The 20,026-nt window shown below is 39.7% G+C and overlaps 1 protein-coding gene across 1 annotated transcript; it reads right to left on the bottom strand.

Moving 5' to 3' along the window:
* Positions 1-380: 380 nt before the first annotated feature.
* Positions 381-14,994, bottom strand: PCK1 (phosphoenolpyruvate carboxykinase 1). The gene is made up of 10 exons (XM_007428288.4): positions 14,682-14,994; positions 13,928-14,200; positions 10,755-10,936; positions 9,414-9,617; positions 8,688-8,875; positions 7,295-7,457; positions 4,563-4,787; positions 4,319-4,450; positions 3,092-3,187; positions 381-1,730 (listed from the first exon to the last, which is right to left on the bottom strand). The coding sequence occupies exons 2-10, from the start codon at positions 14,149-14,151 to the stop codon at positions 1,276-1,278; spliced, it is 1,869 nt and encodes a 622-aa protein (XP_007428350.1). The 5' UTR covers positions 14,152-14,200; positions 14,682-14,994; the 3' UTR covers positions 381-1,275.
* Positions 14,995-20,026: the final 5,032 nt, after the last annotated feature.

The raw sequence follows: 20,026 nt of genomic DNA, 5'->3' as shown, positions 1-20,026 counted from the left end.
CTGTTTATCAAAAAAGAGGGTATATTTACATAATGGTGCCAGAGTATGCACTGAATTAAACTGGATTTTCCATCTCTTATAGAGATGCAGCATGGAGGGGTAGGAAGCAAATATAGCTCAGGGATGAGAAACAATCACCATATCTGAAGTAAGTGATGCAGTGGAAAATATGGTCAAAGTAATTTGTCCTACAGGCACAACAAACTTTACAGAGGCAGAATATTCAACAGCAATGGAACAGCCAATATCATGACACCATTTTTTGTGTTGACACACGGGGGGATAGATAGCACAACAATGCAGAATTGTTCATAATGGGATTTCCAAATAAATATGCATAGGATTGGATTGCCTGTAAGCAATATTCAGAGTACATACCAAGAAGCCAAAACACTTATTTTATTATTCTGAAGTCACAACAGGATCCCCTATACATGGCAGAATCACAATACAAAACATAAGGCACATAGAAGATATTATTTTGCATACAGATAGGTTTTCTGTGTGACACAATGGAGTAGTAATCTCTTGAATGTCTTTATTTTTAAGAAATACAGTAGTTGCTAATTACTTCTTCTGATGGCCCCTCATCTGTTGCTGCCAGCATGCAGAAGTCTATACATCTTTATTCAGTATTACTAACTACACGTAGAAAAAGAATGTCATTGTGACAAGGAACAGTTGGCTCTCTTCAAGGACATTTTTATATGGTATCAGAAGACAAGTGAGTGAGTGAAGATACTATCATCATTATATTATGTATTATTTCATTATCATCACCTTAATGTTGTTGCAAATTAAAATGGACAGCTGCTGGGCTGAATGGGTTTTAATCTTTCACCTTCTGCCAACTGAAGTGCAGAATCTCTACATCCTACAGTAAACAGTGCTAGAGGATGGGAGGAACTCACATATGGAAGATCATTAGTGACGTTATACAAGAACCACAGCCATCCTGGGACAGCTTTCTTGACATGTGCATGCAATGCTTATCAATGGTAGCAGACTAGCTTATCAAGCAATAGTTCTGATTATTTAACCTAGCGTATGAAGCAATAATGCTGATCAGCTCTATAACCACTGTTTAAAATGCTTGTCAAGTGATATTGGAGCAGCTTGAAAAACCCCTCTTCAATCAAACTGCACGAGTGATAGTTCTGGCCATAACTCTGTGACTGCTGTTATTTTATTGCACTTCCAGACCTAGTGTCTAGAAAAGCTGGACATTTCTTTCATTGATCTTTCCAAGGTACTGTCTACAGTGTCAAGTCAATGTTACAGTTGTTTAATTCTCTGTTCTAATGCAATAACTTCTCTTTCAATCTCATAGGGGAGGTCAGCATTCACTTGCTCTGTAAAATATTTCTTGATTTCTTCCACCTCCTTTTCCCAAAACTCTTTGGAAATGTCACACAGTCTCTGGAGGCTGACTCCTTCCAAGCCTTTCAAGTTCAGTCCTGTGTCACTGGGGACATAGCCAATGGCTGTGAGCTGTGCACAGTCGTCTCCCTGGATGCGGTTAAACATCCATTCCAGCACCCGGGAGTTCTCACCATAGCCGGGCCAAAGGAATCTTCCTTGCTCATCTTTCCGGAACCAGTTGACATGGAAGATTTTTGGGAGTTTTGCCGTAGGCCGATGTGCCATGCTGAGCCAGTGGGAAAGATACTGACCAAAGTTGTACCCAAAGAAAGGTCTCATGGCAAAAGGGTCATTCATGATGATTTTTCCTGGGGAAAAAGCACAGATGTAGCAGGGAAGCCTCATCCATAATTAGAGCTCCATTATTTTTAAGATCACCTGGTCCAAATTTGCACACTTGAAATCATGCAGTCTTAACATCTGGCTTTAATGCTGGAGCAGTTAAGCTCAAACAACTCTTAATCTAGGCTTCCTGGTTGGGACCCACAGGGTACAAGGGTGATTATGATTAATTTTTTCTTTAATCCGTAGGTGGTGCTGCCCCCTGAGCAGGATTAAGGCCATGGTCCTGATTGGAATTGCCCACTTCCTGATGTTTGCAATGGGAGGAAGCTCCCACTGCAAGTAAAGGTACTGTGGAGTGAGCAACATCACACTCAAACCTGGGGTAAAGGAGTAAAGCCCCATTCTCCAATGTCATCTTTGAGATCTGGCTTGCCCCTCCTGCCCCACCAATTATTTCTCCCCATGATCTATCTCCCTCTCTCTCTCTCTCTCTTGTTATGTCAGTGCAGACAATGTGATAAAAATCACATCTTTTTAGTTTCAGGGGACTCTTGTGTGGATTACAGCAGGGAGGTGCAGAAGGTAAATCTGTTGGATCCAAGCTTGCAAAATACACACATACAAACACACACATGTACAGGCAGACTTGCCTAACTATGCACGCTAATCTCTGAAAGTGAAATATTGTCTATCCAATCAAATCTCTGCAAGTGAAGGAGAACAAGCATAAAAGAACCATATTAACCTTTTCCTGTTGGTTAGCTCAAAAGTACATCTAATCCCACATCTTCTTCCTCCTTGATAGACAATTTCCTGAAAAGCAGTATGGGTATCTTTCCCCATTTTTTCCCCCATATCTGTCCCTATTATCAGGCAACTGGGTCCTACATGGCTGATGGAGCCACTAACAAATGCTGCTTGGAAGCATACATGAGCTTCATCAAGCCCTTTCAGAGGTTGTTTCCCAGAACCACGTCTTGCTTCTGAACATGGAGAGTACTTAATAATTATCCACACTTCAGTCATTAGGATAGAATGGAGCCTCCTGCTCAGAACAAAATCTAAATATTTCTACCTCTTTATTAACACAATGGCACAACTGCATGCCCCATACGGGGTGGCAATTGTTTAAGTACCAAAACATAGTAGTTATACTACAGGGAGGGAGGGAGGGAGGGAGGGAGGGAGGGAGGGAAGGAAGGAAGGAAGGAAGGAAGGAAGGAAGGAAGGAAGGAAGGAAGGAAGGAAGGAAGGAAGGAAGGAAGGAAGGAAGGAAGGAAGGAAGGAAGGAAGGTAGGTCAGTCTTTGGAACTCTCAGAATTTCTAGGTGAAAACGATGAGCCCTGCAGTTTAAATGCCAAGGCGTTATTTCACGTTGACTTACCTTTATATTCAGCAGCGGCTGTTGCTTCCGATCTCATTGTTGCACCAATGAATACTCCGTGCTGCCAGTTAAGAGCCTCATAAACTAGAGGCACACCTGGAGAAAACAGGATGGTTGGAATATTTAAAGGTTAGTGGTGCTGCACATAATTGAGTTTACTGCTTTAGATCACTGCAGCGGCTGGCATACATTCACCAGCATTTGTAAATCTGGGTTCAGTGCATAGCCATCCTCCCTGTGGCTTATCTAATCTATTCAGAATGTAAACAGTTCTATCTATCTTAAGGTACAAAGAGTCAGGAAAGGAGATTTATGTTAGCTATAGCCTTTGCCTCTGCAAAGGTACTGCTGAGTAATGATTGGGGTGGGAAGAGAGTTCAGTGGTTGTGAATGGCAGGAAAATGCCACTTTCTCTGATCAAAGGCTGTTTAGAACTACTCTATGTGTATCATGAAAGCTATTGTGGCTTGCAAATGAACTGCAGCTAGACATTATAAGCCAGCTGGCCCAATGTGGTGCCCTGTAGATGTGTTGGGACTGCAACTCCTACTGTATCAGGCATTCTGTTAAGAAATAACCTTCTCTTCTGCAGCAATCTTGTTGACTTCAAAAAAATTACAGGTTGCCTAGAATCATGGGCTCAGAAAAGGCAATTGAAGCCACTGAATCCAACCGCTCTGTTCAAAGAAGGAATTCAAATTAAGGCATCTCTGAGAGATGGGTGTCCAGTTCTGCATGAAGATATCCAGAAAAGGGGGACCCACCTTCTCTCTCAGGTCATTTCCCCATACATCTTCTAGAGTCATCCAATTATCATTGAGCTAAAATAATAGTAATGAGGACAGGTTTCATATAACTTCAATTGTGGTTGGGTTGATAATATGAAGATGCCATAAGTCACTAATGAGGAAATGGACTGTTATTAACCTACTATCAAGCCACCCTTATTGTTAATTTGTTTTGCAATATTTAACTGGAATCTGACTCCCTGTAATTTTAGACAATTACTCTATATCCAGTTCTCTGAGGTACAGGAAAGAAGTGATGGTCTTCTTCTGTGAACCACTTCTGTTATTTTCTCTCTTCTTCTCTCTTCCTTAATGTAATTTGTCCCTAGTATTTATCAAAGCTAGTTTTTCAAACAACCTAATTTACATAAAAAACACTGAATTGCTTTCAATACTTCTTTAAGCTGAAGAAGCCATTATCATAGTTTGCAGTTCTTACCTTCAGGTCTCCGTCCTCCAAATATGATGCCCTCAATTGGCACTCCTTCTGGATTTTCCCAGGCAGGATCGATTATAGGACATTGGCTAGCAGGAGTGCAGAATCGGGAATTGGGATGAGCACAAGGCTCCCCTGTACAAATATATTCAGACAAATATATAGTATATCACACTTCCATCATTACAGTAATCAAAAATGCAGCCTAAATAATAGAGAGAGTAGGAAGAGTAGATCTTCTTCATACCATTCTTGTCAGTCCATTTTTTCTTTTTCCAAGACAAGAGTGTGACTCCTGGTGGAAGCTCTTGATCAATACCTTCCCAATATACACCTCCATCACTAGTTTCTCCTACATTGGTGAAGATGGTATTCTTTTTTATTGTCTTCATAGCATTGGGATTTGTTTTCACAGATGTCCCAGGAGCAACTCCAAAAAAGCCATTCTCTGGATTGATGGCTCTTAAGTTACCTAGGAGACATTAGGTAGGATGTTACCTTCAGATATCATTCATAAGGTGGCTAAGATGCCAGGGAAACAGTGGAGATCTTCTCTATTATCATTATCTCCTCCTCCTTCTGCCTATTCATCACTTGGCACATTCTCCTCCCTCTGAACATTCATCAACCCAGTCTTTACTCAACTCTACTGTAACTTTACCATTTTTTCACCTATGATGATTATTTTTGCATTCCATCTGGCACTCTCTGGTAGAACTGAGATTACAGCTCCCAAAATTCTAAGCCAGCATGGAAGGATAGTGTCAGCATGAGGAAAGCCAACCCTAACTTTGAAATGACCTAAGTTGAAATATCATGTGCACCTCAAATGATCATTTAGGATTCTTCCTCTCCTTCACTTAATGGTAGCACCTGCATTCACAAAATGTGCTATCCCCTACACCACCCCTCCAATTGCTACCATATTCTCCCCGGGAGAATTTATTTATATTTCAAATTTAGTCACTGCCCATCTCACTCAGAAAGCAATTCTGGGTGGTTTACAATAAAAATAAGAATAAAAGCCAATTAAAATACAATAAAAACAGTGTTCATAAATACATAATATATTCCAAGGAACTGATGGTAAATATTCTCCCATTTTGTAATCAACTCAGTCTCATATTCTTCAAGGCCTTGCCACATCTTGCCACATCCTTCATCACCTCTCATTCTATAAAGAAATCCAGAACACTGGAGAAAACCCTTGAAGAACAATTGTTCTCGGGACCATGAGTTGGCATCTGGGTATCTGCAGAACCATTTACTCCAACTAAAACTGGCTTGACTTATAAGGTCATTGCAGGAAAAACTGCTTATTGTCCCTACTTATGAGAGGCAAAGGAAACTGAGTCAGTAACAGTGCCACCCTCTGGAATAATCTCCCAGTTGAAATTGAACTGCCCCCCTTCCTGATGGCTTTCAGGAAGACACTGAAAACTGAATTACTGTATTTTGTAAAGCCTTCTAGCTTAGAACATGCCATCCATTTATTTTTACTGGTAAATGGGTGTGTCTTATGAAATAATTTTGTTTTAGAAGTTTTTAATTTATGCCATGGATGTTTTAGTGTTGCCTTATATCATGCAAACTGCAAAGTCGATTTTGATTGCCACTGGATATAAATGCAATAAATAAATAGTGCGCCCAGATGCCTTTCTCAGATGTGTACACATTAATCATTACTTTTTCCCTTCTTGGAACAACAACACAAGTGATAGGAAGGAAAAAATATTGAAGAATGAAGTATCCCACCTAACTGAAACAGAGAGGGTTTTCCCCAAAACACCAATCACCAAGATATTCTTTTGAAAATGATAGAGATTCCTATACATACGCAGTTTTTTCCAAAGAATTTTCAAATATGAAACAACTCATGCCATTTCCATATACTGTACATGTGATTCTTTGGAGAATGCAAAGTTTGGAAGGGTAACTATACATGTGAGATGTATCATTTGTTTCTACCCCATATGGGTATCTTAAAAATGCAAGATGATTAAAATGTATGTATTTGCAATTGTCCTGGGCTGCCATTTAGGGCAACCCCTTTCCAGTTGTAAAACCATTTGTTTGCATGATCATCAGTTTATTTCCAAACAGGATACTAACACATTTAAAATATTTTAAATATGTTTTAGAAATAAAGGATTGTTATTTCCAGAACGTGGGATCAAGTACAGTTTTGATCTTCTATCATGTGGGTCTTGAGTGTTCTCAGAGCAAAGGATCCCTAAATCAATAGTTCTTGACCTTCTGTATTGTAAGTAACTTCCACTAATCATTCTGTCAAAGTATCTGTGTCCCACAAAGATAGAAAACAGCCTGCCTTTACAGAGAAGGACAAATACATATTTACATTCAATAGAATTATATTTGTAAGGTACATATTTACATTATATTTAGAATTATATCTGTAAAGAATGGTAAGTTTGAAGGACACAGAAATTGGAGTAACCCTGTTGATAAAGATTTTATGCTATAATTGTAAAGTAAAAAGTGAGAGCTCAATGGGGCTGAAGCAGTATTTGCCACAGTGGTAATACCTTCTCCTAAGCTAGATCCAAAAACATGCTATACTTTATTTTATTTTCCCCAAGACTACTTTTGTGTACCACCTACAACAATTTTCAACTTATTTTTGAGCTACTACTATCCTCCTCAGCTGATTTCCTCCCATGATGAGCTCAATATGTAATTATATTTGTTCAGTTCAGCTCTGGATGTTCTAAAAGACTGTTTGCTAATACATGAGATTGAACCTGTTTAAGAATAACAAGAATGGCGCCCAACTGCAAACTCATACTGACTTCAATATTAAGAAACATTAAGAGAGCCAGGAAAAAGGAAGACGAACCAGCAAACAATCACTTCTGGAATGGCTGAACTGCTGATCTGAATCTACCACCATTAAATCTAGGCAGCTTTGGGCCATCAACTTCCAAGGCTAAACTCCCAACTGAGTTCTGAGTAAGTTACCTTTGTCATCAAATTTCATCCAAGCGATATCGTCTCCAACACATTCAATTTTCCACCCTGGCAGAGTTGGATTCATCATGGCCAGGTTCGTTTTTCCACATGCGCTAGGAAAAGCCGCAGCAAAGTATTTCTTTTCACCTCTTGGATTTGTGATACCTAGAATCTGTTTAAAAACACAAGCAACCTTTTTTTCCACTCTCTCAAAACTCACCAGGCAGCACCAAGCAAAAACAGTAAGATCTATGAAGTGTTAATAATGGCAACTTCCAAACCTGTCATTACTCTGAATGTGTATGTGATTTCAATTATGCTGGTTGCACATGGAATATAGTTCAGGCAATGTAAGATTATAGTTTACACTGTACTAAAATTGTATAGATATACATACATTTTCCGCAGAGTGCCTATCTTTTTCTCAATTTGAGAAAAACCCACTTTGAGATGGGAAGCAGTACATAAATGTTATAAATAAATAATAAACAAACTTGTATGCCGCCTGACTCTCAATGACTCTGGGTGGCTCACACATAAATACATCTGATTAAAATTGTATTTTTAATGCTACCCAAAGCATTCACAGACTACTGCTTTATCTTCATAACAGCCGTCTGAAGTAGAATCAGATGGACACAGAATGACAAATTTTATCTCACACTGCCTGATCCATTCTTCTGGTTGCTATACATGGATTTTCCATATTTAAGTATTTTGCTCCTCATACAACCCATGTCTTGATTTAGATAATTTCCCAGCTAGTAACTTACAGCATCTGCAAAGCATCACTCAGCCATTGAGACAAAGCCTATCCTCATTATTGTTATTTTGGCAAGATAGCTGAATGACTCTGGAAGATACTATTGGTCATCAGTGAAGAAATTACCTTGGTTTTACTGTGAGCACAGCATCTCAGCATAATTTTCAGACTTGCAGGCTTTACATGGTTTTTTTTTACTAGAATTCCAGAATTGGACATCCTGAGCCAAGTATGTAGAACACACTTAGGGAATATAACTTTCTGAGTGTAGGTATTTATTCTGAGTAACTGAACTGAGCTTGTAGTCCTTCCTTATCAACATTCTAGTCAGACCTCCATCCTCCAGGACAGCTTTCTTTATTCCATTATTGAAGTCAGAAACACTTGCTGATCCGAATTCTTCAGATTTTTTTTCCCCCAGTGGATGCCTATCTATCAAAACATCCTTACAGAATTCAGTGAAAATCCCTCTCCATTTTTTTTTTTTAATACTCATACACTTGTCCAGAGATGAGTTCCAGGGGAAGCTAAACAATCAGGAACTTCCATTCATGGGACTATAGTCACTCTGGCATCAGATTGATATCTTAGTGAGTTGACTGGGATTGAAAATAATCTGGTCATCAAAACGTTTCTCACCAGCATATGTTCTGCAAGCCAGCCCTCTTCCTTGGCAATCCTGCTGGCAATTCTGAGAGCAAAGCACTTCTTTCCTAGAAGAGAGTTTCCTCCGTAGCCACTTCCAAAAGAAATGATCTCTCTGTGATCGGGGATGTGAGCAATCAACGTCAAATCTGGGTTGCATGGCCAGTTATTTACTAGAGGCTCTACAAAAAGCAAAAGAGAAGTTGTTACTTCTGATCGATCAGCTGGGTAAAAGTGACATCTATTTCTTTTTCTATTTTTACCATACACCTTTCTAAACCACATACCATCTTTTCTGTCTGGTAAATTAAAGCTGAGTTGTAATACAGTGCACAGCTATTTGCTACTGAGCCCTAATACAGTGGCTCTTAGTAGACCACATCCTTTGAAAAAAGCTAATTCTTCATATGTGCTTTGAGAAAGGGATGTGATGGGAAACAGTGGACCAGACTGCACTTAATTTCTCATCCAAGTTAGAAATAATCAGCCATTTGGAAGGACAAAATATCCAGGATTGCTTTGTTGGTTCTTTCTTTAATGAATAATTTCTGGTTTGTTGCCTTTAATGACAAACCAGTCCCAACTTAGCATCCCTTATTCTTGGCAACTCTGTAAACTACAGCACTCTGAATATTCTGCTTAGTAAATTTATTAACAAAGACAATATCTTTTGGGAAAGAGAGGATGAACAAAGTACATTTTAGCCTAAGAACAGCTTACTTTTTAATGGTAAAGGGCACCCAACTGAATGGAGGCATTTTACAAATTCCCCATTGCCCAGAGCTTCTAGGACAGATGTTCCCATATGGGTCATAATTCTCATGCTGGCCACCACGTAAGGAGAGTCAGTCAGCTCAATCCCAAACTTGGATAAAGGAGAACCAAGGGGTCCCATGCTGAATGGGATGACATACATGGTGCGCCCTGCAAAAGACAATCAGAGGAGGGGTTTAAAAACAACATTGTAAATCTCTATTGAGTCTCTGTACCAGCCCTCCCCAGTCAGATAGCCTGCAGCTGGACTGGACTCCCATCATTCTGAGCCAACATGGGAGTTCAGATTCAACACATCTGGGGGCACCAGGTTGAAGAAGGCTGCTCCCCCATTCTACACCATTTCTCCCTCCCTAAAAACATTCTTGTATTTTACTGGGTGGTTGAAGGTTTTGTTTGTTTACAGAACTTGGGTACAAATCATTTTAATACCGAGTAACAGCTGGCAAAATCAGCATCTAAGGGCCAGATTCCAAATTCAGAAGAATTAAGCAAACATTCTGCCACTTAATGTGTATTGGATTTATTGATTACTACTCTTCTGGCCCATGTTTTACTGTGAATTTATGCCATATTCCAGCAGGATACCCTTAGGCTGTTCCAGGTTTAAGTTTAGGAGACAAGTGTAGTCTGCAAGCTCATTCTAGCTTTATGGAGATCATGGCCTCACTAAGGAAATTCAGAGTGTAGATGAGAGAACTTGATCATCAAAGAGGATGTATCAATAATATTGGGGAAATTTCAAATTTTGCAGAAGTTTTGGAACATCCTTGAGGGAGGATGTTTGAAAAAAATAAGGGGGGGGGGCTATCAGGGAGGGAAACAGGGTAGCTGAACAACAGCACTCCACACTGCAACTTTTTTGTTGCAGATCAGTCTGGGCCATCCAAGTCTTCATGAAATACACTTTTTAAGAAATAGGTGACTGGATTCATGAGTGGCATATTGCTGTCAGTCCAAATCCAGATGTGACTTTTGGGTAGTCTAGGAAACCTGAAGAGAGCTAGCACTGGTGCATTATAGGCCTACCCAAACACAACTGGAGATAAACCATCATTCTATAGTTTTTCCAGAGGTAAACATGATTATAATAAAGGCATTCACACTCACTCCATTATTAATAGAATTCATTCTTTTTTGTTATGCTTCAAAAACTTACAGGACTGCTTAGCCATGGAACAAATGAAACAAATGTGAACATCCTTGAATGAATGTTCTTCTATCACACCGGGGGAGGAAGCAGCTGTATTTTAATTCTAACTGTGAAATTCTTTCTTGTGACTTTACCTTCCATGCACCCAGGGAATCTGACACTGAAGGCCTTCTCAAAGTCTTCCTCCGACATCCAGCGTCCCAGCTGGCTCACTCCGCTTTGGGGAATCGGGATGGTGTCTCGCTGCTCTGGAGTCACGATTACAGTTTTGCTTTCAATTCTCGCCACGTCCCTTGGATCTGTGCAAGCTAACCAGCTGTGGAGACAAGAAGCAGAACATTTACACTTGTCATGTGAGCAATAAAAATGACAGAAATCCAATTCAATTTCTCCTTATCTCAAGACAGTCTAGCACCATACAATGTTGGATCGTGAAAGGAATATTATTTATTTAAGTGCAGTCAAACCATTTACTCCTGGTGATGTTTTGCTGATGAAAATGAGTTTATTCTTGACAGAGACATTTAAGAAATGGAGCCCAACTCCTGCTAGGTTCTCAGCTATCTTTTGTAAACTACTTTTGGGGGGGAAGGGGGAGGAGGTAAAATATGTACCTCATTATCTAAAATATTGCTGTGCATTCCCCATTTCTAACTGGAATGGAAAATACTAGAAATGCCTCTTTATATTTATTTCCAAATATTAAAACAGAGCTTCTAGAATGGAATTTTCAGGCTTCATTATTGGAATATTAGAGAGGAGAAGCCAAGATACTTTCAGTCCAGGAGAAGCTACAGGGGGTCAAAAAAGTCAAGATGGCAAACATGACTGTATGAAGTCCCATCTGTTTTTTATGTATGCTGCACGTGCAAGGATCTAAAAAAGGGTTAAGGCTTTGATTGTGCAGTTGTGATTGCCATTGGCTTTTTTGCAACCCCTCACCCTGCACAGTCATCTCTGCTTCAGTATTCTCTTTCTCTTTCTCTTTCTCTCTGTTCCAAAACTGTCCCAAAGTTGTTTTTCTCTACATATCTGCATACATACACATACACAAATACAGATGAACCAAAAAGTCTATGATGGAGAGTTTGGATTATCATCTTTCCATACTCTTCTACGCCAAACACTCAAAAGCAATGTCCAGATATTTCCTAAATATTCACGGTCATTTAGGAAACATCTACCAAATCTCCTTGGCAAAACCTCTTATCCTCCTACAAAAAATGTAATGGATCAGAAATTCCAATACACAAAAATATGGAAGATACTGCATTCCTTGTGACATTTGACAAAAGATAAACCTTTGTATCATTTTTCAGCAATGCTACTCATGAGAGAGAAGAGCACCAGACTTTGCTCTGGAACTCTTTCCAAATTAACCCTAACACATTACAGAAGATTCCATTGAAAGAAGAAACGTCAAGTCTTCATGGTACATACTCAGTTCAGGTGGACCACTGACTAAGGCTATCAATACCCAGAGTCTTTGTCTCTGTTTCTTGGCCTTTCCCAAATATTCTTTCTTTGCCACGTCCCTGTGAGGTTCTCTTCATCTTAAGAACAGACCTAAATCACTTATTTTTCAGCAACATGCTTAGTACATGCTACATTTTAACTTACTAAACTTCAAACAAGGGATGTGGAATCTCAAATTGTACATAGATAACCACTCTATGCAGGATGCTACCCATAAGTCTTAGGAAGCTGCTGCCTCGTCTTATAGCCGATAATGAGAAGAGATGAGAATTGGGGCTGCATTTCCCTGAGAGTGGAGATCGTGGTTTTTTTTTCCTTCCTGCATTCCTCCTGACTTTCAGGAGTTGCTGCTTGCTTATGATAGGAAGGAAAACATGAACATGTTTCCCTCTTATGTTACAATCTCAACCTTGACTCCTAAAAAAATAAACAAAACTTTAAGAAGCATTTTAGGGTTGCATAATCTATAAGAATAGTGTGGCCAAGCTCCGGTAGATTTTTTTTAGATCTGCACTCAGACTTTTGGGACACCCTGTATAAATGAGGCATACAATGAAAGCTTATTTAAATATCTAATTGTAGGGAAGAAGGTTCCATTTTTTCGCCAAGTTTGGTAAATCAAAAAGTCCATCATGGCAGCAAAGCCAAAGATGCGAACTATGCCACTTGTGTCAATTTACATTATGTGTGTGATTGCATAATTTGTGCTAATCGCAAATTGGCATAACTATCCAAATGGCATAAATTGCAATGGAATTTGATCTGTGGCATAAGAGGTCTGTGGCATTAAGTCCTAGAAAATCAAAGTTTCAGTGAACCAGGAAACTGAACTTGAGATAACTCTCTTGCTCGCTTATTCCTCTACGTTCCAGCTAAGATGCCTGTTTTATTTTGCGTTCTTGATGTGTTGCTTGTGTAATTATTCTTTTAAGCAGTTGAAAAATAATAAATTTATAAAATTTCTCCCTGGAGGTTTGGAATAGGGGAGCGCCAGTCAGCACTCTACATACCAATTTCTAGAGGTTTGTTTTCCTTAAAGAACATATGGCTGTTTCATCAGACCAGAAATGTGCTTCCGAACCCCCGTGGCTTAAATAATGTTACATTTGCTCTGCATATGAAGATTTAATGTATTACTTGATTTTATTTCATCTTTCCCACACAAAGAGGATAGATCTCAAAAATTAAAAATCGGAATGACTGCAAAGTGACAGAGAAAGGTGGTATTTTTAGAAGGAAAATCATGATTTTGAAAGATATTGCTGTCTGAAGTTTTCCCCAGTAAAGACATTCAATAATGGGAAAATCTTTATCTATTGATATTCTGATAGCTACATAGCCACTAAAAATATGGCACATCCATTAAAGAGTGGCAGTTCTATATTGGAATAACACAGAAAAAAGAAAGGGAACCTGAGTCTTTGTTCTTCCCTGCATTGAACTATCCAGAAGATACATTAAATTAATGGCAGTAACACACTCGCTACTTATGGACAGTTCCCCACTGCTAAGCTGAACTGCTCTCCACCCCTCCTTGATTTATTCTGGCAGGAAATTTGCTGCCCCATAGCTGATCTCTCTCTTGTCTCTCTTGCCTCTGTTCCTGGTCACTAAAGTCTCTAGATGTCCCTCTAACAGGTCTTGCACGCACTTTCAGGGTACTTTTGGACAATGTTGGAGTAAGGGGGAAAACACACAGGAGAGAAAAGTTATTTCCAGCCCATGTTTGCACCATGGCTAAGTACAAGTTAGGGAAGGCCCTAAGGGAGGGGCCATTGTTCAGTGGATCATGTATTTGGCTTCGCACTAGCAAACAATACTTGTTCCTTACCAATTTTCATATTTTCTAAGCTTCTTGATCATGCCTTGTTCCACCATGAGCTCCAAGATCTTTTTGTTCTCATCCTCTGAGCCATCACAGATGTGGATGGCCTTTGGCTGGCACAGCTTGGCATTGCTTTCAATGAAGTTTCTCACATCAGGTACCAGGCTCTTCAGATCCCCTTGGACCACTTTTGGAGTAGCGTTCATTCGTGTTTGCACTTCGGGTGGCATTGCCTGTTCTTTGCAAGTGATGATGATAATATGTAGCCTGTGATATGAACTGCAAATTAGAGAAAAAAGATAATGTGCTGCCTCTATTACATTAAAATTTGCAATTGTTAGCAAAAAACACAGTGATAAGAACGTATACTGCCTTCAACAGAACTGAGTGAAACAACTGGATGTACTGTCTACATCAATGGATGAACAACTTGTTACCCTCCACATGTCTGGAAGCTATCTCCTTCAGTCCTTGGCCATTTAGAACTGATGGGTACTGGAATCCAACAAATCTGGAGAAAACCATGTTAGTGATCCTTACCTGTACTAGCAGTGTCCCACACTGAAAACACCAGGAAGAAAAGGCAGGAATAGAAACAACAGGACTTTTTGCGTGGCATGTGTTCTACCACTGAGTTACAACTTTTCTCAAAAAGAAGCATTTTTTTTCAGACTAAGCAATATAAGGAACCACAAAGAACTGAATCATTTTTTAAAATCAAAATAAAATGCATGCAGATGCTATATTTGTAAATACTTACTTTACCAGAGCAGTTTTTGTTTTTAGCTTTGGAGAAGATTTAGTTGGTCCTTTCAGGGAGTATGGTGCTGCTTACTAAAATTCTTCCTGGGACTTCTGGTTTTCCTTCCTTAAATACTCTGTCTTGCTTACAGTCCGTCTCACCAATCAAGGTAAAGGAGGCTTGTGTCTTAAATCACCCCAGGAAGACGTATCTTCTGACATCTTGCCAAGGATGGACATCCCCCGAAACACCCAACAAACAGTAGTCACAAAAGGTTTATCATTTAACTGGCTCGATTAATGAGTGCTTGAAGTAGATGCTCTTCAGACCTTTTGCCTTTCCAGTGTTTTTTTTTTCAGTCCAGTTTACGAAATGCCTTGGCTTGACCAACCTTTGGCCCAGTTCTAGTCCTGCGGCGGCGGGGGGGGGGACCTGTCGTCATTTCTCAGCACAAGTGAAAGGCTGAGCACACACGGCAGATGGTTGCAGCAGCTGAGACTGAGGGCACTTGTGTGTAATATTTAGAAAAGCAGGTTTTGTTGTCACAGTAACTGCCTGTTGGCTGTGAACTGGAGGCTTACCCTGGGTGGATTTTCTAGCCTTTGGATTCTCCTTCAGAGTGGAAGAAAGGAACAGGACTCAAGAGCAATTCAAGAGCAGCCAAGGCAATGTTTGCATTCTGTTCACATCTCATGGTTCCCATATCAGTATGAATGGGAATATTTTAATTTGGCTTGGGGGAAGGATTAGAGGTGCACTGCTTTGGATATTTCTTCCAATCTTGCTTTGGTTTCAGGCAACCAAGTTGCTCTCTCATCTTCCAATCTAGACTCAGTAGATTCAAGTATTTCCTTCTTTCCAAGGGTAGGTACCATCACTCATTTCCTACAAAACTGGTCCCAAATATTTTTCTACCTGAGGCACAGATCAAGCTGCTACCCTCTCACATTCCACATGCAAAAATCAAGTGGACTCTTAGCTGTGTCCTTTTTCAACACAGGTGATGGACAGAAATGTCCATGAACCTGAAGGAAATATGCTGAGCAGACACACACAACAGGTGGTCTCTGAGACAAGATGGAAAGGAGGAATGGGGAAGGAGATCAAATGGAAGAAGATCAAGACCTATTTATTCTCCAGAGTAGAGGATAAGGAATATGGTTTTCAGTTACAGCAAGGCAGATTCCAGTCAAATGATAGGAAAAACCTAGCAGTCTGACAGTGGCACCAATTACCTGAAAAGTGGGGAGCTAACTCTCCTTTGTTGGGGCTATTCAAGCAGGGATTGGAGAGCCCTCTGTCAGGGATGCCTTAATATCCTGAGTTTAAAAGCACATCAAATAAAGAAACCCAATGGGTGTGGTCAAAGAAGTCAAGATGGCAGCCACAATGGTGCAACTGAAGCTCCATTTGTTTTTTATATGTATTGCATGGGTGGAGTTTTGATCATTCCCTGTGAACACCCCGCCTGCAGGAAGGCACCAGGGCAGAAAACAACCTCAAAGAAGAGGATTGGGTAACTACTTAGATCACTGTTTCTCAGCCTTGGCAACTCTAAGATGTGTTGACTTCAACTCCCAGAATTCCTCAGCCAGCATGGCTCACTGGGGAATTCTAGGAGTTGGTCCACACATCTTAGAGTTGTTAAGGTTGAGAAACACTGACCTAGATCCTATAAAACAGGACAACTAAAAGTGGGCAATTCCTGCTCTTGGAAAACCGGCAAATAAGCATAAACAAATCTGTGTCTTTCCCAAATAACAGAGTGAAACTCTGCTTCCTTCTCTTTACCTTGCTGGAAGCCTGGAGAAAAGTTGGTGTCAAAAAAGGATGTGGGTGGATGGAAGGAACTTAGGAAACAGAATCTAATGGACTGGTGATCAGATGCCCTCAACCGAAGCACATGATCTGGACAACTTTTTTCTCATCACTCACCAGCCAGATATGTTTTGTGTCCCATAGTTTGTGTGTGACAGCATGGGGTCTGCAGTAAGGGGTCAATATCTGCAAAATGGTAGCCATGGTTGTATGATCAAACCCTGCCTTTCTTTTTATGTAATGTACATCCTGACTTTTTTAACCGCCTCTCCCCAATGCCCCTGATCAAAAGCATCTTGAGAATAAGGTGAAAAAAGAGGAGCTCCACACATAAGGAGTTAGGGTTGGAGGAGGAATATGATATACAAGAGAAACCCCTTTTACAGGGGACGAAAATGTAACAGAGTACAGATTGTACTGAAATTTGTACCAAACATAGATTTCATTATAATATTAGCAAAGCCAGTGATAAGCGTACTAATGTAGTCCTATCTTAACTCTGTTGAAAATGTTTTACTTGCTGCAATCTTCCCCAAAGACAGGCCAAAGTATAGGAGTTCAGCAAGTGCAGAATGAATGGAAAGATAGCTGAGTCCCTGCCTCAGCAGAATTGCATAACTGAGTGCCTCGAGCCTTGAGGATAGAAACTGTATTTTGATTATTCTTAAAGAGAATTAAATGCAATTGTGGAGCAAGAAAAACCTAGTCTAAATGATGAGGGGGCTGGATGATCTCACCTGTATGGAAAGATGACTATATTTGAGGCTTTTTAAAGTAGAGAGCAAGTAAAGAGAGAATTGATGGAAATGGATCTAATAATGCATAATGCTCATACATTGTCCCCTTTTCTTCTTATATATTAGAATTCATCCAATGAATTTGAACTTGTGGACAATTCAGAGTCTAAAGTTAAACTACAGAATTTGACCAATTTGGGGCAAAGCTAAGCTAAAAAACTTCCAACAAGAAATGAGGTGATGGCCACTGAGATGGCTTTACAAGAGACTGGATTAATTCATGGAAACTGGTTATCAGCATCTGGTAGATATGATGACCTCTAGGATCAGAGGCAACATAACTCTGAGTGCATCAGTTGCTGGAGAATGACAGAGGCTGGACTAAAGCAGCTTTAATCTGATCTTCCAGGTTCTTTTATGCTCTGTCAATAACTCAGTAACTAAATAATTGAGCAACTAATTCTGTCAATAACCAAGAATCCCCATATACTCAATTCCATATGAGTACTCAATGGCAGGGGCAGACAATAAGGGAAAACCACATTCATGGTCTCCAAAGGCATTTGGATGGTTACTGGTTGAAACACAGTGATGTTTTAAATAGATCTTTGATGATCCACATGGCAAACAAAAGATATTATGTCCTATACAACGACAGGTTAAGTTGAGAGAATATTTCAGAAATGAGGAGACATTGCTATCATTTCATTGGCAATGGAAAGATGGTGGCCATTGGCCCAACGATGGTTGGATGACAGTTATGTCATATTAAGACAGCATGCATATCCTCCAAATATAAACAAATTATAGTTCTTGACGTGGTCACCAGTTGAGTTGAGGAATAGATAGCGGTTTCTCCACTGCCGCTAGAGTGGAAATGCAAAGTTCTGTTCTCTGCATGCCTGTCTAGATATCTATAGGGACAATTGTTGGCCACTAAAGTTCTATAACAGGAGAAGTTACTATGCCTCTACAGACACAGGCTCATTTGTATGAATGTTTATGTATAATGATAACTTTCTAACCTGTATGGCTAATGAAAACCCATAGATCAGGGGTACCCACCAGGAAGGTAAAATAAGTTATAATGGTGGCTGAAACTACTATCTTGATTTTTTTTACCTCCCCTGAAGACACCTCTGACCACAGGCAATAAGTAGTTAAAACCGCTATGAAGCCAATCTGGTCAGGGTCTGGTGTAATTTTGTCCAACCCCATAACTAGCCAAAGTGCTTGGGCAGAATTGCATGGTAGAACATGTTTTACATACAGAAGGCAACACTTTTATTTCCATAGGCAGGAATGGGGAACTTACAGCCCACATTAGAATTTTTTTTCCCATTCAAGTTAAAAAATACCAAGAACAGGAGGTAAAAAGATGTTTGCCTGAGATCTTGGAGAACTGCTACCAGCCAGAGTAGTCAAAACTGAGTTAAAGAAATCAATGGCCTGGTTTATTATAAAGTATGAAATCATTGCTCTTCAATGTATTATTAAAAGAGGTTGCAAAATCCAGCCTTTCTTGTGGTGGAATCAGCTCACTGTTCTGCAAAATATTTTAATAATATAGCAAATATTAAAAATAAGATGGCTGTGTGGTACAGTATGCTAACATTAATTCTGCATAATGTTTTGGGTGATGTCAATTAAAGGGTATATATAAAATCTACAGAACTACTCTAGCAAGATTCTGAGAGAGTTAAATCATTAAATGTTTGATTAATAAAGCTTGCTGGAGGAGCTGAAACTAGGGCTCCCTCCACCCCAGATTGTATGAAAAATAGATTTGTTTCTCAGAAGCTTAAGACATTGTCTTTTCTTGAGTTAGTCCACTGGTCCACCTGGCTCAGTGCTTTTGACAACAAGTAGCAGGATCTCTCGGGAGTTTTAAAGAGGTGACTTTTTCATCCCTATTTGTTGATGTTGGCCTTTCTGCATGCAAAGCATGCACTCTAGCATTGACCTACATGCAAAGCCTTCTTTTCCTGGAATTTAAATTGCTATATTACTAGGTTGGATAAATCCATTAGATTGTTGCAAATAAAAAAGAATAAAAAGAATTCTAGCCTCATGCATATCACTGGCAGTTTAAAACTCTTGGACAGTTTTTGACCAAAGATCAATGATTTACATATCTCAAAAGTGTGTTCATGTCTTCCTTCTAGAGACTTTTATTATATTTTCAAAAGTTAAGGATGAAAACAGTGAAGCAATGTGGCGTGTCTTTGATGACACCAAGGCCAAACATATTTGATAAAATGTAAGCCCTATAAGGCAGGGAAGGATAAAAGAAATTGCAGGTTGCTCTAAAAGTGTTATTTGCACTGAAAAGAGGTCAAAACAAAGAAAACTTAACTAGAGCACCAGATTTCCCACACTTTGGACTTACATACATAATAAACACAAGCACGGAATGCAAAACAAAACATATGTTTGCAGTATTATGTGCTGGAGTACTTAAAACTTTTTGGAGAACCCTTTTTCCTTCCTTTTAGACCAATGTTTCTCAACCTTGGCCACTTTAAGATGGGTGGACTTCAACTCCCAGAATTCCCCAGCCAGCATTTTGGGAGTTGAAGTCCACCCATCTTAAAGTGGCCAAGGTTGAGAAACATTGCATCAGAGCATGCCTGTATCTTAGAAGCTGGCATATTCCCACAAATACAATTTTCACAGAGGGAGAACACTAATTCACTTGAATACTTCCACCCCACACTTTGCAAGCCGAAGAATCCCAGGGATGTTTTGTGGCTTAACAACATAACATTAAGATAATTATAGTTCAGTAAGAGCCAAGAGGGGGAAAAA

This window comes from Python bivittatus, unplaced genomic scaffold (assembly GCF_059951505.1).
Source record: "Python bivittatus isolate LINGU-HERP-01145 unplaced genomic scaffold, Pbiv_v1 ctg000700_np1212, whole genome shotgun sequence".
Classification (NCBI taxonomy): domain Eukaryota; kingdom Metazoa; phylum Chordata; class Lepidosauria; order Squamata; family Pythonidae; genus Python; species Python bivittatus.
The sequence above is the reverse complement of the archived record's forward strand: the minus strand, read 5'-3'. Positions and strand labels throughout refer to the sequence as shown.